We start from the raw sequence: 21041 nt of genomic DNA, 5'->3' as shown, positions 1-21041 counted from the left end.
AATTAAGTTCATACTAATTATAGGTTAAAAACTAAGCTAAATGGAATTTATTATCTTTAAGATTATTTTACTTTACAATTATCATTTTTCAATTTTTTTATATATTCATCTTGACAGTCTCTACTGATTTTTTGTTCTCTCCACCGAACTTGCGTATCCTCCATGGCTATCTAGTGACCTTTATTCTACCTCTAATTGTTTCAATTCTTTTGTTTACTTGCATTTATTGTTGTGTTTTGCCATAATTAATCTCTAATTTTAGTAGACTTAATACTCTGTAAGCTCTTATTGTATTGTTATATTATTCTATTGTTGTGTTTTGCTCTAATTACTTTCTATTTTACAGCAGATTTAGTATTTATATGTTCCTGTAATTGCTTATCTTACTGTATCGTAACATTATTTTATCTATATGCTTACCGATATTGATCCTGATCGAAATCTTCTGTCCCATATCCACACAAATCAGCACATTGATCATCATTATTGCAGGTATTACACAGCAAATATTGCAAAAAACAAACTCCTAAATAGCACCTGCTTATCAGTTTACAACCAAAATGTTAGGTCACTTGGTAAACATTTTGATGATATAAATGCACTACTTACAGCACTAGGTACTAAATTATCTTTCATCATTTTAACAGAAACTTGGCTAAGTAATGACTATACCCAACTCTACAATTTAGCTGGTTATAAAGCCATTCATAACTGCAGGCCTAATAAAAAAGGTGGTGGTACAGCAATATATTACAAAGATACCTTCATTTGCAATAGTGTTATTAGTGATAGAGACGACTATTGTGAATATACCTTTGCCAAGTTCTCCAGTAAATCCCTTAAATCCTCCCTGACTATCTGTGCCATCTATAGATTTCCTAATACCAACATAGCTTTATTCTCAGGCAATGTAAGGAATCTTATCATAAATAACAATCTCAATAAAAATCACATCATTCTGGGAGGTGATTTCAATATTGACCTGGGTCTTCAAAACAACCCTCAAGTTGACTATTTCCGTAACAGCATGCACTCCTGTATGCTAATCCCCACAATCACCAAGCCCACCCGAGTCACTCAAACATCTGCCACTACCCTGGATCACCTATGGACTAATATAACAGCTCCCCTTACATCTGGGGTAATTTATGACAGAACAACTGACCACTAACCTACCTTCCTCATAGCAAACATGGACACATCACCACCAGAGACCAAGAAACTCTCATTCAGGCTACATAGTGAATCAGCTTTAGGCAGTCTCTCTAATGCACTTCACAATATTAACTGGGAATCTGAATTTAATAATTCACAGGATATAAACTCATCAACTAACCTCTTTCTCTCCAAAACTCTAAGCCTCTACAACACTCACTGTCCCCTCCTTACCAAACAAGTAGCTGATAAAAGAAAAAATAACCCGTGGCTCACAAGTGGCATAATTAAATCAATCAACAAAAAACATGAATATGAAAAGAAATTTAGGAGTGGCCTAGTTTCAAAGGAAGTAGTTAAAAGGTACTCATCATTGCTTACCAGTATCATAAGAAAAACAAAACTTTCATATTATGAGACTAGATTCAAAGAAGCAAAAGGCAACATGAAAAGCACATGGAAAACCATCTCTAATATCCTAGGAACTAAACAACACTCCCACAACCAGATAATACTCTCTAAGGATGGCCTTACACCGTCATCTGACTTAGAAATGGCGAATGAATTTAAAAGCTTCTTTTCATCGATTGGTGCTAACCTTGCAAGTAAAATCCCACAGACTCAGACACATATCTCTCAGGCAGCTATCCAAACTCTCTTCTCCTTTCACCAGTCAGCCCGACAGATGTTGTGTCCATCATACACTCACTAAAAACCAAAGCTGGGAACATCAGTGAAATCCCATCCATTGTATACAAGAGCGCCTCCCATGCCCTTGCGCCACCTATAGCTCTGCTGTTCAACAAATCCCTTGAGTGTCATACCTTCCCTGATATCCTTAAAAAAGCAAGAGTAACGCCAGTTCATAAAGGAGGTAATCCGGCAGACATAAACAACTATAGACCAATATCGAACCTACCCACACTATCAAAAATATTTGAAAAAATTATCTACAAACAGCTCTACTCCTATCTCGTAAAATTCGACATTCTTAGCCCCTGTCAGTTTGGCTTCCGCTCCCAAAAGAGTACCAACGATGCAATTATTAGTCTCCTTGATATAATTTACTCAGCCCTTGACAAAAATGAGTTTCCGATTGGACTCTTCATTGACTTGAGAAAGGCCTTTGATACTGTTAATCACGATTACCTCTTATGTAAACTCCATCATTATGGAATCCGAGGCCATGCACGGGACTATATCCAATCCTATCTTAGTGATAGACACCAATGTGTAGCCATCAATAATATAACCTCTCCCATTCTACCATTAACTGTAGGAGTGCCACAGGGCAGCATCTTGGGACCTCTTCTATTTCTTATATACATCAATGATCTGCCTAATGTCTCTAACATTCTGAAACCTATTTTGTTTGCTGATGATACTACCCTCATCTACTCCAACCCCAACCCACATACACTAAATGATGTTGTTAATAATGAACTAAAAAAAGTCCACTTATGGATGTCAACCAACAAACTAACACTTAACATAGAAAAGACCTACTACATCCTATTTGGAAGCAAATCTACAAATGCAATTCAGCTTCAGATAGACAATGTAAACATTAGCAATAAAAATGATGGAAAGTTTCTTGGTCTATTCCTAGACAAGAGACTCAACTTCAGTACCCACATACAACACATAACTAAGAAAGTCTCTATAACAGTTGGTATGCTCTCCAAAATCAGATATTATGTACCTAACTCTGCTCTCATCTCTCTATATTATGCACTAATCTATCCCTATCTCAACTATGGTATCTGTGCATGGGGTTCAACCACTGCAAACCACCTCAAGTCCATCATTACCCAGCAAAAATCTGCTATCAGAATAATAACAAATTCTGCTTTCAGACAACACACGGCCCCCTTGTTTAACTTCCTAAACATGCTAAACATAATCTGACTCCATAAATTCTCTTGTGTCAACTACATTTACAAAACCCTGTTCATAAATGCAAATCCTGCTCTGAAACTCTTCCTGGACAGATGTAATAGGACCCATTATCACCACGCCAGAAATAAATATCTCTTTGATATCCTCTGAGTTAAACTTAATCTGTGTAAACACTCTATGCAAATAAAGGGACACAGTTTATGGAACTCACTCCCTACTGAATTGAAAAGCTGTCCAACTTTTACATCATTCAAAATCAATACTAAAAAGTACCTAATTTCATCTTCATAGTTTTTCACTTTTTGCCTTAAAATTGCACTGTATCTATTGCTACCCAATCTCCCAACCTTTATGTTCCCAATTTGAACATCTTTACCATTGTGATCATTGCTGTCTTATTATATGTGCTGCCAATCTGCTGTATGGTGTTTATTAATCTTGTTTATCTGTATCTTTTGCTACCCAGTCTCCCAATCTTTATGTACCCAATCTGAACATCTTTACCATTGTGATCATTGCTGTCTTATATGTGCTGTCAATCTGCTGTATGGTGTCTATTAATTTTGCTTAAATTACTAATCAAGCTGTCAATGTAATCAATCAGAGCTTTAATATAACAATGTGCTTTAATATACTTACTAAGCTCTCTCATCTCATTTTTCTCTTGCAATGTATCTTTATCATTTATCAATTCTGATAGAAATTACCTACTTAAAATTATCTGTTAGATTAAGGACCTGCCCGAAACGCTGCGCGTACTAGTGGCTTTACAAGAGTGTAAATACTGTACTATCCAATGTATTCTCACAAACCCCATGTACCTTCTTGTATATATATAATTAAATAAATAAATAAATAAATAAATCAGATGTACAGATTCTTGAGCCTACTGGGCTTCATCAATATCTACATTTGAAGCTGTGTTTGGAGTCTGCCTCCACCACATCACTGCCTAATGCATTCCACCTGTTAACTACTTTGACACTGAAAAGTTCTTTCTAATGTCCCTGTGGTTAATTTGGGCACTTAGTCTCCACATGTGTCCCCTTGTTCCTATACCACCCATGTTAAAAAATTTATCCTTATCTACTCTGTCAATTCCTCAGAGAATTTTGTCAGTAGTGATCAAGTCTCCCCTTACTCTTCTGTCTTCCAGTGTCACCGTATGTGTGTGTGTGTGTGTACTCACCTAGTTGCACTCACCTAGTTGTGCTTGTTGGGGTTGAGCTCTAACTCTTTGGTCCCGCCTCTCAACCGTCAATCAACAGGTGTACAGGTTCCTGAGCCTATTGGGCTCTGTCATATCTACACTTGAAACTGTGAATGGAGTAAGCCTCCACCACATTACTTCCTAATGCATTCCATTTGTCAACCACTCTAACACTAAAAAAGTTCTTTCTAATATCTCTGTGGCTCATTTGGGCACTCAGAAACAGGATACGTCCACGTACACAGCCCTGTGGGTCTCCACTGGTGACTTCACGCCATTCTGAGGTCTCACCCCGCACTGTAACTCTCTGCTTCCTGTTGCTTAGGTACTCCCTTATCCACTGGAGCGCCCTACCAGTTACTCCTGCCTGTTTCTCCAGCTTATGCATCAACCTTTTATGGGGTACTGTGTCAAAGGCTTTCCGACAGTCCAAAAAAATGCAGTACGCCCATCCTTCTCTTTCTTGCTTAATCTTTGTCATCTGATCGTAGAATTCTATCAAGCCTGTAAGGCAAGATTTACACTCCCTAAACCCATGTTGATGGGTTGTCACGAAGTCTCTTCTCTCCTTATGTGTTACTAGGTTTTTTCTCACAATCTTCTCCATCACCTTGCATGGTATACAAGTTAAGGACACTAGCCTGTAGTTCAGTGCCACTTGTCTGTCACCCTTTTTGTATATTGGTACTACATTAGCAGTCTTCCATATTTCTGGTAGGTCTCCCGTTTCCAGTGACCTACTATACACTATGGAGAGTGGCAAGCAAAGTGCTCCTGCACACTCTTTCAATACCCATGGTGAGATTCCGTCCGGCCCAACAGCTTTTCTCACATCCAGCTCCAATAGGTGTTTCTTGACTTCATCTTTTGTAATTTCGAACCTCTCCAAGGTCACCTTGTTTGCTGCCACCTCTCCTAGCGCCGTGACTTCTCCCTGTTCTATTGTAAAGACCTTTTGGAACCTTTTGTTGAGTTCTTCACACACCTCTTTGTCTTTCTCTGTGTACCTGTCCTCGCCCACCCTAAGTTTCATCACCTGTTCCTTCACTGTTGTCTTCCTCCTGATGTGACTGTGTAGTAGCTTTGGTTCAGTCTTGGCTTTATTAGCTATATCATTTGCATACCTTTACTCAGCTGCTCTTCTCACATTAACATACTCGTTCCTGGTTCTCTGGTATCTCTCTCTCTTTTCTGGTATTCTGTTATTACGGGAGTTCTTCCATGCCCTTTTGTTCAGCTCCTTTGCTTTCATACATTCCCTATTAAACCACGAATTCTTCCTTTGCTTCTCTGTTTTTTCCTGTCGTGCTGGGACAAACCTGCTTACAGCCTCCTGACATTTTTGGGTGACATAGTCCATCATGTCTTCTACGGACGTGGTTCCGAGTTCTGTGTCCCAATGTATATCCCATAGGAATTTATTCATCTCCTCATAGTTTACCTTTCGGTACGCCAGCCCTTTGTTTCCCAGTTCTTTTTTGGGGGGTGATAATTCCTAGCTCAACCAGGTACTCAAAGCTCAATACACTATGATCACTCATTCCCAAGGGGGCTTCCAACTTAACTTCCCTTATATCCGACTCATTTAGGGTAAATATTAGATCAAGCAAGTGTGCGTGCGAGTGCGTGTGTTTATTTTTGCGTGTGCGTGCATGTGTGCTTGCAAACGTACATGTGCGTGCGTGCGTGTGTTACGGGGGTCCCGTAAGCGTTAACTTCTACCTAAAATGAGCCACTTTGAGATTTTTAAATATATATATGATATCATGAACAAGAATTTGATAATATTTTACCTCAATCTGTACACCTGATTAGTTGACCAGTGAGGGGTACATACCAGTCTGCCTCCCGCTCACACAACCAGATGAGTAATGACGATGTATGGATGACGAAGGTAATCCGTCGTTGTCTCCCACTTGGTGATTCACTAAGTGCTAGTAGATTGATGATGACGGTTTTGCTCTGTCTACACAAAGCTCTGGAGTCAGTCACTGTATCGTTGTGCTGCAGTTCACTAATTTACTGTACCACTGATCACAGTCACCACCCAACACCGGTATGTGTGTGTGTGTGTGTGTGTGTGCGTGTGTGTGTGTGTGTGTGTGTGTGTTTGTGTTTGTGTTTGTGTGTGTGTGTGTGTGTGTGTGTGTGTGTGTGTGTGTGTGTGTGTGTGTGTGTGTGTGTGTGTGTGTGTGTGTGTGTGTGTGTGTGTGTGTGTGTGTGTGTGTGTGTGTGTAGTGGGTGAGTGTCTATAGTGGGTGAGTGTATAGTGCCTCACCACCACCCATAACCACTGTGGGAACCGACCTGTGAGATTTATATTTATTTAATTTATATGAATTTATATTTACGTTAATTTATATACTTCGATAGCAATTTGTATAATGATAAGTGGACTGTATTTCTGCAATAATCTCAATCTCACAAATCGATCCTCTACACATTAGGGGGGTTTATATTATTTATATATATATATGCAGCCAATCAAATTACAGTATTAACTACATACATTGAAAAGGTTCCTTATCTTATAGTACAGCAGGCCTTAGTCCAAACAGGTATAACTAGGATGTAGACACCAAATTATCCTCTTTGAGGTAGCTTCCATCACCCAGTAACTGGTGCACAAAGTCTTGCTTCCTCGTCTTGACCTGTCAAAAGGGCGCTAGCTATAAAGCCAGATACCTATATATGACAGGTATATCAGAGAAAATACTGTACATGGAACAATGAAGACCTGGCTTAATTACCTTTAGTTTGAGGCTATCTCGTGCTCTAACCGGCTAACCCTACCCAATGACATTAATGGCCACTAATGATAGATAATGGGTTTCGGAAAGAACACTTAACTTGATTTGTTGACAGCGTGTTGAAGATGGTACACCTTTGATTTCCATAACACTACGTCCAAGTAAAATTAACAGGAGCCGAATTTGCTCCCGTGAGCCTCTGGTCTTAGTATCAACAATGGCAATGTCTAACACTCCATACTATTGACGCTACTGGCCGACATTGTCCAGATATGATAGGAGCCAAATTTGATCCACACGTCTCGGAGGTGACAACAACAATGGCTACCCCTCCTTCCTCACTCTGACGCCTAGCTTACATTGTCCAGATGTAAATAAGTGATAGAAGGGTCACATTTACTCTACTTTAATATTGATAATTAAGTTAATTTATATTAGATGTTTTTCTGATGGTAAAGTCCTAAGACTAATGTATTTAAGAATAATTCCTACCATAATAGATGGTGAATTATAATAGTATGTGGTGATGATATCCCGTTTTCTATAGACGGTAATTCCACTACAAGTTACGTTTTCTATGGGTAACTTGTTGGTAATACAGCAGCAATTATTATCTGTCAGTATGATATATTAAATGGTGTCGGATTTTCCGACAACCACCACCCATCACCACTACTCATCACCACCACCCATCACCACCACCCATCACCACCATCTATCACCACCACCCAGCACCACCGTTCATTACCAGCACCCCATCACCTGCACCCATCACTACCATCCATCACCACCACCCCGCACCCCGCTCCCCCCCCACCCTCACCACCACCCATCACCAACAAAAGCATTACACCACAACTCTCCTCACACGACTGCGAGCTTCTACTTGTATAAATATTTAATTCATTACGATATTGGTATTTGTAATACAATAAAGTAGTCATCAGTGTTGGTGGAGCGCCGCTGCTACAGTCCTCTTCCCCACAGTATGAGGAAGCTGTGGTGTGCAGCAGTGTTGGTGGTGACGCTGGTGAGTGTGGTGAGGCCTCAGTGTATCTCCAACAATGACAAGCTGGTGGTGACCTCCCCACCTGACCTGGCCCACATCACCCCCTTCAGCTTGGACCTCTTCAAGCAGCTCTATCCACCCACCGCCACAGGAAACCTTTTCTTCTCGCCCTACAGCGTGTGGACCGCCCTGGTCCTGGCCTACTTTGGGTCTGCTGGCAGGACTCGTCAGCAGCTGCAGGACACCCTTCGTCTCAGAGACCCTTCAACCACTCTGGCTACCTACAGGGCCCTCGACCGTCTGTGAGTCCACTCACATTCCTCACTTGTCATCTTAATTACTATATGTATAATTGAATATCTGAGTCCTCTTTAACTTGTTATTTATGAGCGTTTATAAACGCATGTATTATATATTATAATTAAGATGCCCCTACAGAAACGCAGAGAGACAGAGCAACACGAGTGACTATGTGATAGACTTGGCCAACAAAGTGTATGTGAAGAGCGGCTTCCCTCTTCGGGACTGCATCAGAGATGTCCTTAAGAAAGAGGTGGAGAATATCGACTTCTCACAGGTCAGTCTATTTCTGCATATCACCTTCTGTCTATATTTATTTGTGAAATATTATAATTCACATGAAGCCTCCTGGTCTCGTCCCCAGTGTGACAGCAGGGTAGAGTAATTCAAGAGTCCCTCAAGGCCTCGTCACCAGTGTGACAGCAGGGTAGAGTACTTCAAGAGTCCCTCAAGTCCTCGTTACCAGTGTGACAGCAGGGTAGAGTACTTCAAGAGTCCCTCAAGGCCTCGTCACCAGTGTGACAGCAGGGTAGAGTACTTCAAGAGTCCCTCAAGTCCTCGTTACTAGTGTGACAGCAAGGTAGAGTACTTCAAGAGTCCCTCAAGGCCTCGTTACCAGTGTGACAGCAGGGTAGAGTACTTCAAGAGTCCCTCAAGGCCTCGTCACCAGTGTGACAGCAGGGTAGAGTACTTCAAGAGTCCCTCATGTCCTCGTTACTAGTGTGACAGCAAGGTAGAGTACTTCAAGAGTCCCTCAAGTCCTCATTACCAGTGTGACAGCAGGGTAGAGTACTTCAAGAGTCCCTCAAGTCCTCGTTACTAGTGTGACAGCAAGGTAGAGTACTTCAAGAGTCCCTCAAGGCCTCGTTACCAGTGTGACAGCAGGGTAGAGTACTTCAAGAGTCCCTCAAGTCCTCGTTACCAGTGTGACAGCAGGGTAGAGTACTTCAAGAGTCTCTCAAGTCCTCGTTACCAGTGTTACAGCAGGGTAGAGTACTTCAAGAGTCCCTCAATGCCTCGTCAACAGTGTGATAGCAGGGTAGAGTACTTCAAGAGTCTCTCAAGTCCTCGTTACCAGTGTTACAGCAGGGTAGAGTACTTCAAGAGTCCCTCAATGCCTCGTCAACAGTGTGACAACAGGGTAGAGTACTTCAAGAGTATCTCCTAGCCTCGTCAACAGTGCGACAGCAGGATAGAGAACTTCTAGAGTGCAGACGAGGAGTCACAATTACGTGACTGATATATGTTGACCAAACCCACACGTTAGAAAGTGAAGGGACGACGACGTTTCGGCCCGTCCTGTACGGGCGCCAGAGAGCTGAGTGGATAGCGCTTTGGATTCATAGTCCTGAGGTTCCGGGTTCGATCCCCGATGGAGGCGGAGACAAATGGGCAAAAAAGTTTCTTTCACCCTGATGCCCCTGTTACCTAGCAGTAAATGGGTACCTGGGCCCGTACCTGCTGGGTACGGGCCCAGGTACCCGCAGAGCCCCCATACCCCCAGAAACAGCCCGTAGCAGCCCAGCTGCTACAGGCTGCTTCCTGGGGGTATGTAACAAAAAGGAGGCCTGGTTGAGGACCGGGCCGCGGGGACGCTAAGCCCTGAAATCATCTCAAGATATCCTAGATATACCATTCTCAAGTCGATTGTGATGAGAGAAGGAGGCGAAGGCAATAAATTGGCAAGAGAGAGATAAGGAGAAGGAAATCATAGAGGAAAAAGCAAGGCAAAAGGTACGAAAGGTAAAGTATAATAAAGGAATAAGAAATAATTCTTAAAAAATAAAGGAATAAGAAATAATTCTTAAAAAATAAAGGAATAAGAAATAATTCTTAAAAAATAAAGAAATAAGAAATAATTAAAATATAATAAAGAAATAAAAAAAGGGATCGTTAGAGAAAACAAGGAAAAGAAAGAAAGAAACAAACTAAGATAAGTAAGGGTAAGCCTACGTTAGGTCACGCTTGTTAGAAAGTTTAGAGCAGTTGAGTATATACTGTGAAAGGTGAGAGTCAACAGCAATAAAACCAGGACTCAAGTTCATGTTGGTTATGTTGTGTATCAGAGCCGATTCAACACGACGGCGTCTCTGTAGAGGCAGGAAAGATTATTTTGAAGGAAGACCAGTCAATAGAATCATTAGAATCCCAAACATGACGGACGAGAGCATTGTTTGTGTCTGCAGACTTAACACTTCTTTGTGTTCTTTAAGTAATAATAATAATAATAATAATAATTTTTATTTAGGTAAGGTACATACATAAAGAGATTTAACAAAGTTTGTTGGCTTTATAGATAGAGCTAGTACATACAATGCCAAAAGCCACTATTACGCAAAGCGTTTCGGGCAGAAACGGCCCGTTAAGTGTACGGCCAGTTTCACCAAAGTATTGGAGAGGAGAAGACGAACAGGAAATAGATTAGACACCAGCGGCATTAGAAGCAGGAGGAGCAGTGTGAACTAGATTGCTGCGAAGTGTGTTAGTTTGTCGACAGGTGAGTTTTATGTCAAGAGGACGAAAGGCATTAGTAAACGTTTTGAGTTCAGATATGAAGGGAAGGCAGAGCACAGTGCTACTAGAGTTGGAAGCAGGTTTAGCATGAAAGAAATTTCGATTAGATTGAGAGTAGGCACAGTATATAAAGTACAAAGGGTAACCAAGGCGAGAGAATGATTTGTAGATAAAGGCAATTTCAAAATCAAGAAACTGAGGGTCGCTGATGAGTAGAGCGCGGAGGAAGAGAGAGACGAGGACACTTTTCTTAACAGAAGGAGGATGGTAGGAAAAGAAGTGAATGTACATGCCGCTATGCAGGGGTTTGCGGTAGACAGAGAAAGAGAACCCGGACACAGAGCTGTGAACGTGAACGTCAAGAAAAGGAAGGAGGGAATTAGATTCTCATTCAACTTTGAAATGGATGGAAGGAGCCTGATTGTTACGAGAGGAGAGAAAAGGCTGGAAAAGACTAAGGTCATGAGGCCATAAAGAAGAAATGTCATCAACATAGCGAAGCCAGAGAGAGGGACGAGTATCAACAGAAGGAAGAAGTAGAAGAAGAACAGTCTCGAAGTATTCCATGTAGAAATTGGCAAGAACAGGGGAGAGAGGGGAACCGATAGCGACACCTAGTTTGAGTGTAATATTTACCATTGAAAGAGAAGGAGAGTCAACACAGAGTCTAATAAGTTTAAGGAAAACGTCAGTGGGAAGCGGGAGAGGAAGAAGGACCCCAGTAGCCTTCTGTCTAAGGAAAGAGAGAACGTCATTGAGGGGAACATTAGTGAACAGAGAGTCGACATCAAGACTAAGCATCTTACAGGACGGCTGCAGGCGCAGTCTTTCTATTAAGTCCTGAGCGTGATGAAGGTGAGCAGGAGAAAAAGTGCCAAGGTAAGGCGTCAGGGTTTTAGCGAGCCAGGAGGCAAGAAGATAGCCGACAGAGCCCCGTGAATAAATGATTGGACGAAGAGGAACATCAGGTTTATGAGTCTTAGATAGACCCTAAAAATAAGGAAGAGAAGGGCAGATGACACGGAAACGTTTATTGAGGTCGAAGTCAGGAGGACAAACACTAGAGAGCTGTCTTAGTTTGCGGTTAAAGGAAGTTTTAAGGCGATCCAAAGGGTTAGAAGTCAGTGGGCATAAGTGCGGGAGTAAGAGAGCAGGACATCTGCTTTCTGGAGGTAGTCCTCACGGTCAAGGACAACCACCGAATTGCCTTTGTCGGAAGGAAGGATAAGAATAGGATTGTTAGATTTCAGGGAGGCAAGGGCAAGCTGGAAGCGACGAGGAAGGTAGTGATTTTTAGAAAACAAGCTGTCAAGTGGTGCCTCGTCACCTTTGTGACAGTAGGGTAGGGTTCTGCCAGAGTCTCTCAAGACCTCGTTACCAGTGTGACAGCAGGATAGAGTACTTCAAGAGTATCTCCTGGCCTCGATACCAGTGTGACAGCAGAATAGAGTGCTTCTAAAATATCTCCTAAACTCGTCACCAGTGTGAGAGCAGGGTAGGATACTTGATGGTGGGGGATGGTAGGGTGATGAGTGTGAGGGGGTGGGTAGGGTGATGCGGGTGAGGGGATGACGGGACGGTTGGGTGTTGGGTGTGAGGGGGGGAGGGTAGGATGATGAGGGTGCGGGAATGGTAGGGCGATGAAGGTGACAGGGCAGGGTAGGGTGTTGGGTGTGAGGGGGGGAGGAGGGAGGGAAGAATGATGAGGGTGACAGGGGAGGGTAGAGTGATGGTTGTGAGGGGGAGGGTAGGGTGATAGGTGAGAGGGGGAGGGTAGGGTGATGGTGTGAGGGGAAGGAAGGGTGATGGGTATGACGGGTTAGGGTAGGGTGATGGAGTGAGGGGAGAGGGTAGGGTGACGGTGTGAGGGGGAGGGTAATGGGAGGGGGAGGGGAGGGGAGGGTAGGGTGATTGTGTGAGGTGGAAGGGTAGGGTGATGGTGTGAGGGTAAGGGTAGGGTGATGGTGTGAGGGGGGAGGGGTAGGGAGAGGGAGAAGGAGTGTGGGGGGAGGGAGGGTTATGGCGTCAGGGGAAGGGTAGGGGTAATGGTGTGAGGGGGAGGGTAGGGTGATGGTGTGATGGAGAGGGTAGGGTTATGGTATGAGGGGGAGGGTAGGGTGATGGTGATGGTCGTGTATTATCACCCCATCCGATGGTTGGGGAGACAAGGGTGATGACACACGACACCATGTTATGGTGTCTTGTGCACTATCACTAAGGTCTTGTCTGAACACCTGAGCTGTGGTCACCACCATGTTATGGTGTCTTGTGCACTATCACTAAGGTCTTGTCTGAACACCTGAGCTGTGGTGAGCACCATGTTATGGTGTCTTGTGCACTATCACTAAGGTCTTGTCTGAACACCTGAGCTGTGGTCACCACCATGTTATGGTGTCTTGTGCACCATCACTAAGGTCTTGTCTGAACACCTGAGCTGTGGTGAGCACCATGTTATGGTGTCTTGTGCACTATCACTAAGGTCTTGTCTGAAGTCCTGAGCTGTGGTCACCACCATGTTATGGTGTCTTGTGCACTATCACTAAGGTCTTGTCTGAACACCTGAGCTGTGGTCACCACCATGTTATGGTGTCTTGTGCACTATCACTAAGGTCTTGTCTGAACACCTGACCTGTGGTGACCACCATGTTATGGTGTCTTGTGCACCATCACTAAGGTCTTGTCTGAACACCTGAGCTCAGATTCTCTACAACAGTTAACTTCCAATCCTCTGAAATTGGATTCAGAAAACTTTTTTCTTAAAATCCAAAGAACTTCTTTATGTTACTTCTCTAACTCTCCCCCTTGAAAGATCGGTAGGAACAATTGTCAGCTTATAATGTGATGGATTGAAGAGTCACGTAAAGGCACTGAGCTTAATCTTATCGTTATGTTGACAGGCGGCCAAAGCAGCTGCGACAATCAACCAGTTCGTGAACAAAACAACGCGAGGCAAGATCCCAACTGTGGTGACAGAGAGCGACGTGGCCACGACACTGATGGCGCTGGTCAACACCGTCTCCTTCAAAGGTTTCTGGTTGAGTCAATTCAACCTAACCCAAACAACCAAGCAGAAGTTCTTCACCACCCCGAACCAACACAGCATTGTTGACATGATGACCCAACTTCGAAAATTCAGATTTGGTAAGGTTATATACGCATATGCATATGTAAATGCATATGTATATATATATATATATATATATATATATATATATATATATATATATATATATATATATATATATATATATATATATATATATATATATATATATATATATATATATATATATATATATATATATATATATATATATATATATATATGTCGTACCTAATAGCCAGAACGCACTTCTCAGCCTACTATGCGTGGCCCGATTTGCCTAATAAGCCAAGTTTTCATGAATTAATTGTTTTTCGACTACCTAACCTACCTAACCTAACCTAACCTAACTTTTTCTGCTACCTAACCTAACCTAACCTATAAAGATAGGTTAGGTTAGGTTAGGGAGGGTTGGTTAGGTTTGGCCATATATCTACGTTAATTTTAACTCCAATAAAAAAAAATTGATCTCATATATAATGAAATGGGTAGCTTTATCATGTCATAAGAAAAAAATTAGAGAAAATATATTAATTCAGGAAAGCTTGGCTTATTAGGCAAATCGGGCCTTGCATAGTAGGCTGAGAAGTGCGTTCTGGCTACTAGGTACGACATATATATATATATATATATATATATATATATATATATATATATATATATATATATATATATATATATATATATATATATATATATATATATATATATATATATATATATTGTGACGGTAACGCGTTGGTGTTCGGCTGTTTAAGGCTAGGGGTATGGCCTCGTCACATAGTTATAAAAAAAAAATAGAAAAACTGGAACTTCGTCTGTGGTAAGGTAAGGAGAAGACACACAAAACACAAGTAAATTTTAACAATGAAATTTTAATTACGTTAAATAAATCAAAACATGAATAAAATGCACAAACAAATTCTTATAATAAAATCAATCAATCAAAATAATAAGAATAATTAAATGACACAATGAAAAGTTACGTTAAGGTAAAATAACAAGAAGTGCAACACAAAGTTAAATGGGAGGTGCTGGAATATTGGCTTTAAGCTATCACCTCTCTCAGTACACGCTAACGTCTAGCTGGGAGGAGTGATAACCACGAAAGCACTGAACATTCTGAGGTCTGAGGTCGTGGCGACCCCAGACATCAAGTAGTATGGGGGGGCGAGTGCAGGTGCAGCCAGACCGGCGACCAATCAGCGGGGCCGGTAGCGATCAACGAGTAGTTTGGCGGTTTGAGTCTGAACAGGTGTCTCTGGCTGCAACGTTTTGCGCTCTGGCAAGCCGTGCTGGTGTTGTTGTCGTTGTTGGACATTTCTTCCATAGTAGTTTTATATAATTTCAACGACGTAATTATGGAGGGAAGAGCAGGCTCAATCTCTTGAAGGAGATTATCGTCACAATATATATATATATATATATATATATATATATATATATATATATATATATATATATATAAGGCACAACTCTCCTAAACACGAGAGTTAAGTATACAACTTTAGAACACTTTCCCACCATGAGACTCGAACCCTAGCCAGCACAGAAGCCTTCCAGCAACTGGCATAACAGGTACGCCTTAACCCGCTCCACCACCAGCTCAGACCCTTAAAAGAGATGGTAATTTCGGAGTATTTAAATACACCAAAGATCACCACCTCCCAAGAGCACTAGAGCAAGTGAGGGGTCATTTAGACGTTAATTTCATCAAGTCCCTGTTAATATGGGAAGACACAGTGTCTATGCTTAAGGCACAACTCTCCTAAACACGAGAGTTAAGTATACAACTTTAGAACACTTTCCCACCAGGAGACTCGAACCCTAGCCAGCACAGAAGCCTTCCAGCAACTGGCATAACAGGTACGCCTTAACCCGCTCCACCACCAGCTCAGACCCTTAAAAGAGATGGTAATTTCGGAGTATTTAAATACACCAAAGATCACCACCTCCCAAGAGCACTAGAGCAAGTGAGGGGTCATTTAGACGTTAATTTCATCAAGTCCCTGTTAATATGGGAAGACACAGTGTCTATGCTTAAGGCACAACTCTCCTAAACACGAGAGTTAAGTATACAACTTTAGAACACTTTCCCACCATGAGACTCGAACCCTAGCCAGCACAGAAGCCTTCCAGCAACTGGCATAACAGGTACGCCTTAACCCGCTCCACCACCAGCTCAGACCCTTAAAAGAGATGGTAATTTCGGAGTATTTAAATACACCAAAGATCACCACCTCCCAAGAGCACTAGAGCAAGTGAGGGGTCATTTAGACGTTAATTTCATCAAGTCCCTGTTAATATGGGAAAACACAGTGTCTATGCTTAAGGCACAACTCTCCTAAACACGAGAGTTAAGTATACAACTTTAGAACACTTTCCCACCAGGAGACTCGAACCCTAGCCAGCACAGAAGCCTTCCAGCAACTGGCATAACAGGTACGCCTTAACGCGCTCCACCACCAGCTCAGACCCTTAAAAGAGATGGTAATTTCGGAGTATTTAAATACACCAAAGATCACCACCTCCCAAGAGCACTAGAGCAAGTGAGGGGTCATTTAGACGTTAATTTCATCAAGTCCCTGTTAATATGGGAAGACACAGTGTCTATGCTTAAGGCACAACTCTCCTAAACACGAGAGTTAAGTATACAACTTTAGAACACTTTCCCACCAGGAGACTCGAACCCTAGCCAGCACAGAAGCCTTCCAGCAACTGGCATAACAGGTACGCCTTAACCCGCTCCACCACCAGCTCAGACCCTTAAAAGAGATGGTAATTTCGGAGTATTTAAATACACCAAAGATCACCACCTCCCAAGAGCACTAGAGCAAGTGAGGGGTCATTTAGACGTTAATTTCATCAAGTCCCATTTAATATGGGAAGGCACAGTGTCTATGCTTAAGGCACAACTCTCCTAAACACGAGAGTTAAGTATACAACTTTAGAACACTTTCCCACCAGGAGACTCGAACCCTAGCCAGCACAGAAGCCTTCCAGCAACTGGCATAACAGGTACGCCTTAACCCGCTCCACCACCAGCTCAGACCCTTAAAAGAGATGGTAATTTCGGAGTATTTAAATACACCAAAGATCACCACCTATATATATATATATATATATATATATATATATATATATATATATATATATATATATATATATATATATATATATATATATATATATATGCGAACAAGCCTGAATGGTACCCAGGACTATATGCGAATGAAAACTCACACCCCAGAAGTGACTTGAACCCATACTCCCAGGATCAACGCAACTGGTAACTACAGGGCGCCTTAATCCACTTGACCATCACGGCCGTCAAAAGGAAGTGATAGCCAAGGCTATTTAAGCCACTTCCCCGACGGCAACTCAGATGGTAATCTTGGGCATAGCATTTCACCAAATCACCTCATTCTTTGGGGCACATGTGAGGAACACAAATGCGAACAAGCCTGAATGGTCCCCAGGACTATATGGAAATGAAAACTCACACCCCAGAAGTGACTCGAACCCATACTCCCAGGAGCAACGCAACTGGTAACTTGATTTGGTGAAATGCTATGCCCAAGATTACCATCCGAGTTGCCGTCGGGGAAGTGGCTCAAATAGCCTTGGCTATCACTTCCTTTTGACGGCCGTGATGGTCAAGTGGATTAAGGCCCCCTGTAGTTACCAGTTGCGTTGTTCCTGGGAGTATGGGTTCGAGTCACTTCTGGGGTGTGAGTTTTCATTCGCATATAGTCCTGGGGACCATTCAGGCTTGTTCGCATTTGTGTTCCTCACGTGTGCCCCAAAGAATGAGGTGATTTGGTGAAATGCTATGCCCAAGATTACCATCCGAGTTGCCGTCGGGGAAGTGGCTCAAATAGCCTTGGCTATCACTTCCTTTTGACGGCCGTGATGGTCAAGTGGATTAAGGCGCCCTGTAGTTACCAGTTGCGTTGCTCCTGGGAGTATGGGTTCGAGTCACTTCTGGGGTGTGAGTTTTCATTCGCATATAGTCCTGGGGACCATTCAGGCTTGTTCGCATTTGTGTTCCTCACGTGTGCCCCAAAGAATGAGGTGATTTGGTGAAATGCTATGCCCAAGATTACCATCCGAGTTGCCGTCGGGGAAGTGGCTCAAATAGCCTTGGCAATCACTTCCTTTTGACGGCCGTGATGGTCAAGTGGATTAAAGCGCCCTGTAGTTACCAGTTGCGCTGCTCCTGGGAGTATGGGTTCGAGTCACTTCTGGGGTGTGAGTTTTCATTCGCATATAGTCCTGGGGACCATTCAGGCTTTTTCGCATTTGTGTTCCTCACGTGTGCCCCAAAGAATGAGGTGATTTGGTGAAATGCTATGCCCAAAATTACCATCCGAGTTGCCGTCGGGGAAGTGGCTCAAATAGCCTTGGCTATCACTTCCTTTCGACGACCGTGATGGTCAATTGGATTAAGGCGCCCTGTAGTTACCGGTTGCGTTGCTCCTGGGAGTATGGGTTCGAGTCACTTCTGGGGTGTGAGTTTTCATTCGCATATAGTCCTGGGGACCATTCAGGCTTGTTCGCATTTGTGTTCCTCACGTGTGCCCCAAAGAATGAGGTGATTTGGTGAAATGCTATGCCCAAGATTACCATCCGAGTTGCCGTCGGGGAAGTGGCTCAAATAGCCTTGGCTATCACTTCCTTTTGACGGCCGTGATGGTCAAGTAGATTAAGGCGCCCTGTAGTTACCAGTTGTGTTGCTCCTGGGAGTATGGGTTCGAGTCACTTCTGGGGTGTGAGTTTTCATTTTCATATATATATATATATATATATATATATATATATATATATATATATATATATATATATATATATATATATATATATATATATATATATATACATATATATATATATATATATATATATATATATATATTTATATTAGTATATTTTGGTAGCAGTCTTTCCTGTAGACATATATTATTAAATATGACCGAAAAAGTAAGATTAATAATTCTAACACGAATTTTCTCAATCTTTCGTACATTTCATTTCACTGTTGGAGGTAAATCAAAAATCAATTCTCCAAAATTCATTTTTATTTCTAGTCTGACGCGACACGAGCGCGTTTCGTAAAACTTATTACATTTTCAAAGACTTTAGTTTACAAATAACAACTGAATAGAACTTACGCATCTCCGATTTTATATCTACATTTAAGAGAGGTGGATGGGGTGAGGTGGTATTAATAGGGTATTAATTTCATCAACACAAGACAGAACACGAAACAATGGGTATTGAATAGAAGTGATTGCAGAAAGCCTATTGGTCCATATTTCTTGATGCTTCTATATTGGAGCGAAGTCTTGAGGTGGGTAGAATATAGTTGTGCATTAATTGGCTGTTGATTGCTGGTGTTGACTTCTTGATGTGTAGTGCCTCGCAAACGTCAAGCCGCCTGCTATCGCTGCATCTATCGATGATTTCTGTGTTGTTTACTCGGATTTCTCTGGCGATGGTTTGGTTGTGGGAAGAGATTATATGTTCCTTAATGGAGCCCTGTTGCTTATGCATCGTTAAACGCCTAGAAAGAGATGTTGTTGTCTTGCCTATATACTGTTTTTTTTGGAGCTTACAGTCCCCAAGAGGGCATTTGAAGGCATAGACGACGTTAGTCTCTTTTAAAGCGTTCTGTTTTGTGTCTGGAGAGTTTCTCATGAGTAGGCTGGCCGTTTTTCTGGTTTTATAGTAAATTGTCAGTTGTATCTTCTGATTTTTGTCTGTAGGGATAACGTTTCTATTAACAATATCTTTCAGGACCCTTTCCTCCGTTTTATGAGCTGTGGAAAAGAAGTTCCTGTAAAATAGTCTAATAGGGGGTATAGGTGTTGTGTTAGTTGTCTCTTCAGAGGTTGCATGGCGTTTCACTTTCCTTCTTATGATGTCTTCCACGAAACCATTGGAGAAGCCGTTGTTGACTAGGACCTGCCTTACCCTACAGAGTTCTTCGTCGACTTGCTTCCATTCTGAGCTGTGGCTGAGAGCACGGTCGACATATGCGTTAACAACACTCCTCTTGTACTTGTCTGGGCAGTCGCTGTTGGCATTTAGGCACATTCCTATGTTCGTTTCCTTAGTGTAGACTGCAGTGTGGAAACCTCCGCTCTTTTCCATGACTGTTACATCTAGAAAGGGCAGCTTCCCATCCTTTTCCATCTCGTAAGTGAAACGCAGCACGGAACTCTGCTCAAATGCCTCCTTCAGCTCCTGCAGATGTCTGACATCTGGTACCTGTGTAAAAATGTCGTCAACATACCTGCAGTATATGGCCGGTTTCAAGTTCATGTCGACTAAGACTTTTTGCTCGATGGTACCCTTGTTGAAGTTTGCAAACAGGACACCTAGGGGAGAACCCATGGCGACCCCATCTACTTGCTTATACATGTGCCCATCCGGGCTCAAGAAGGGTGCCTCTTTAGTACAAGCTTGGAGTAGTTTCCTCAGAATATTTTCTGGTATGTCAAGAGGAGTACAGGCTGGATCACGATACACTCTGTCGGCTATCATCCCGATTGTCTCGTCCACAGGTACGTTGGTAAACAGCGATTCTACGTCCAACGAGGCTCTTATCCCTGTGGCCCGTGTGCCCCGCAGTAAGTCAACAAATTCTTTTGGAGACTTCAGGCTGAAGGCGCAAGGAACATAAGGAGTCAGCAGGCCGTTGAGTCGCTTCGCCAGTCTGTACGTGGGTGTGGGTATCTGGCTAATGATTGGCCGAAGTGGGTTTCCAGGCTTGTGTGTCTTGACATTTCCATACGCATATCCAGGTTTATATTCCCCAATGATCTTTGGCAGGTGGAGTCCGGATTTCTTGGCGTTCAAAGTTTCGATCAGTTTGTTGACCTTTGCTTTTAATTCGGCTGTAGTGTCCTTCGTTACCCTTTGGAACTTAGTTTGGTCAGAGAGTATGATGTTCATTTTCGCAAGATATTCGTCTTTTTTAAGAATGACATATATTGGCGACTTGTCACCTCTCCTGACAACTATCTCCTTGTTCTCACGAAGGCTTTTAGCTGCCGCTTTGAGCTCGGGGGACAGTATGGTGCTTCTGTAATTGCCTCG

At 42.4% G+C, this 21041-nt stretch overlaps 1 protein-coding gene across 1 annotated transcript in view; it reads left to right on the top strand.

The window, feature by feature from the left end:
- Positions 1–21041, top strand: part of LOC123750862 (leukocyte elastase inhibitor-like) — a 63862-nt gene that overhangs the window by 23800 nt on the left and 19021 nt on the right. The window contains exons 2-4 of the mRNA XM_069323890.1: positions 8002–8325; positions 8462–8600; positions 13735–13978. Of these exons, the coding sequence (XP_069179991.1) occupies positions 8003–8325; positions 8462–8600; positions 13735–13978 (706 nt within the window). The 5' untranslated portion in view covers position 8002. The remainder of the gene's footprint in view (positions 1–8001; positions 8326–8461; positions 8601–13734; positions 13979–21041) is intronic.

Source organism: Procambarus clarkii, chromosome 13, assembly GCF_040958095.1.
Source record: "Procambarus clarkii isolate CNS0578487 chromosome 13, FALCON_Pclarkii_2.0, whole genome shotgun sequence".
NCBI lineage: Eukaryota > Metazoa > Arthropoda > Malacostraca > Decapoda > Cambaridae > Procambarus > Procambarus clarkii.
This window is presented reverse-complemented; position numbering and strand designations above follow the sequence as displayed.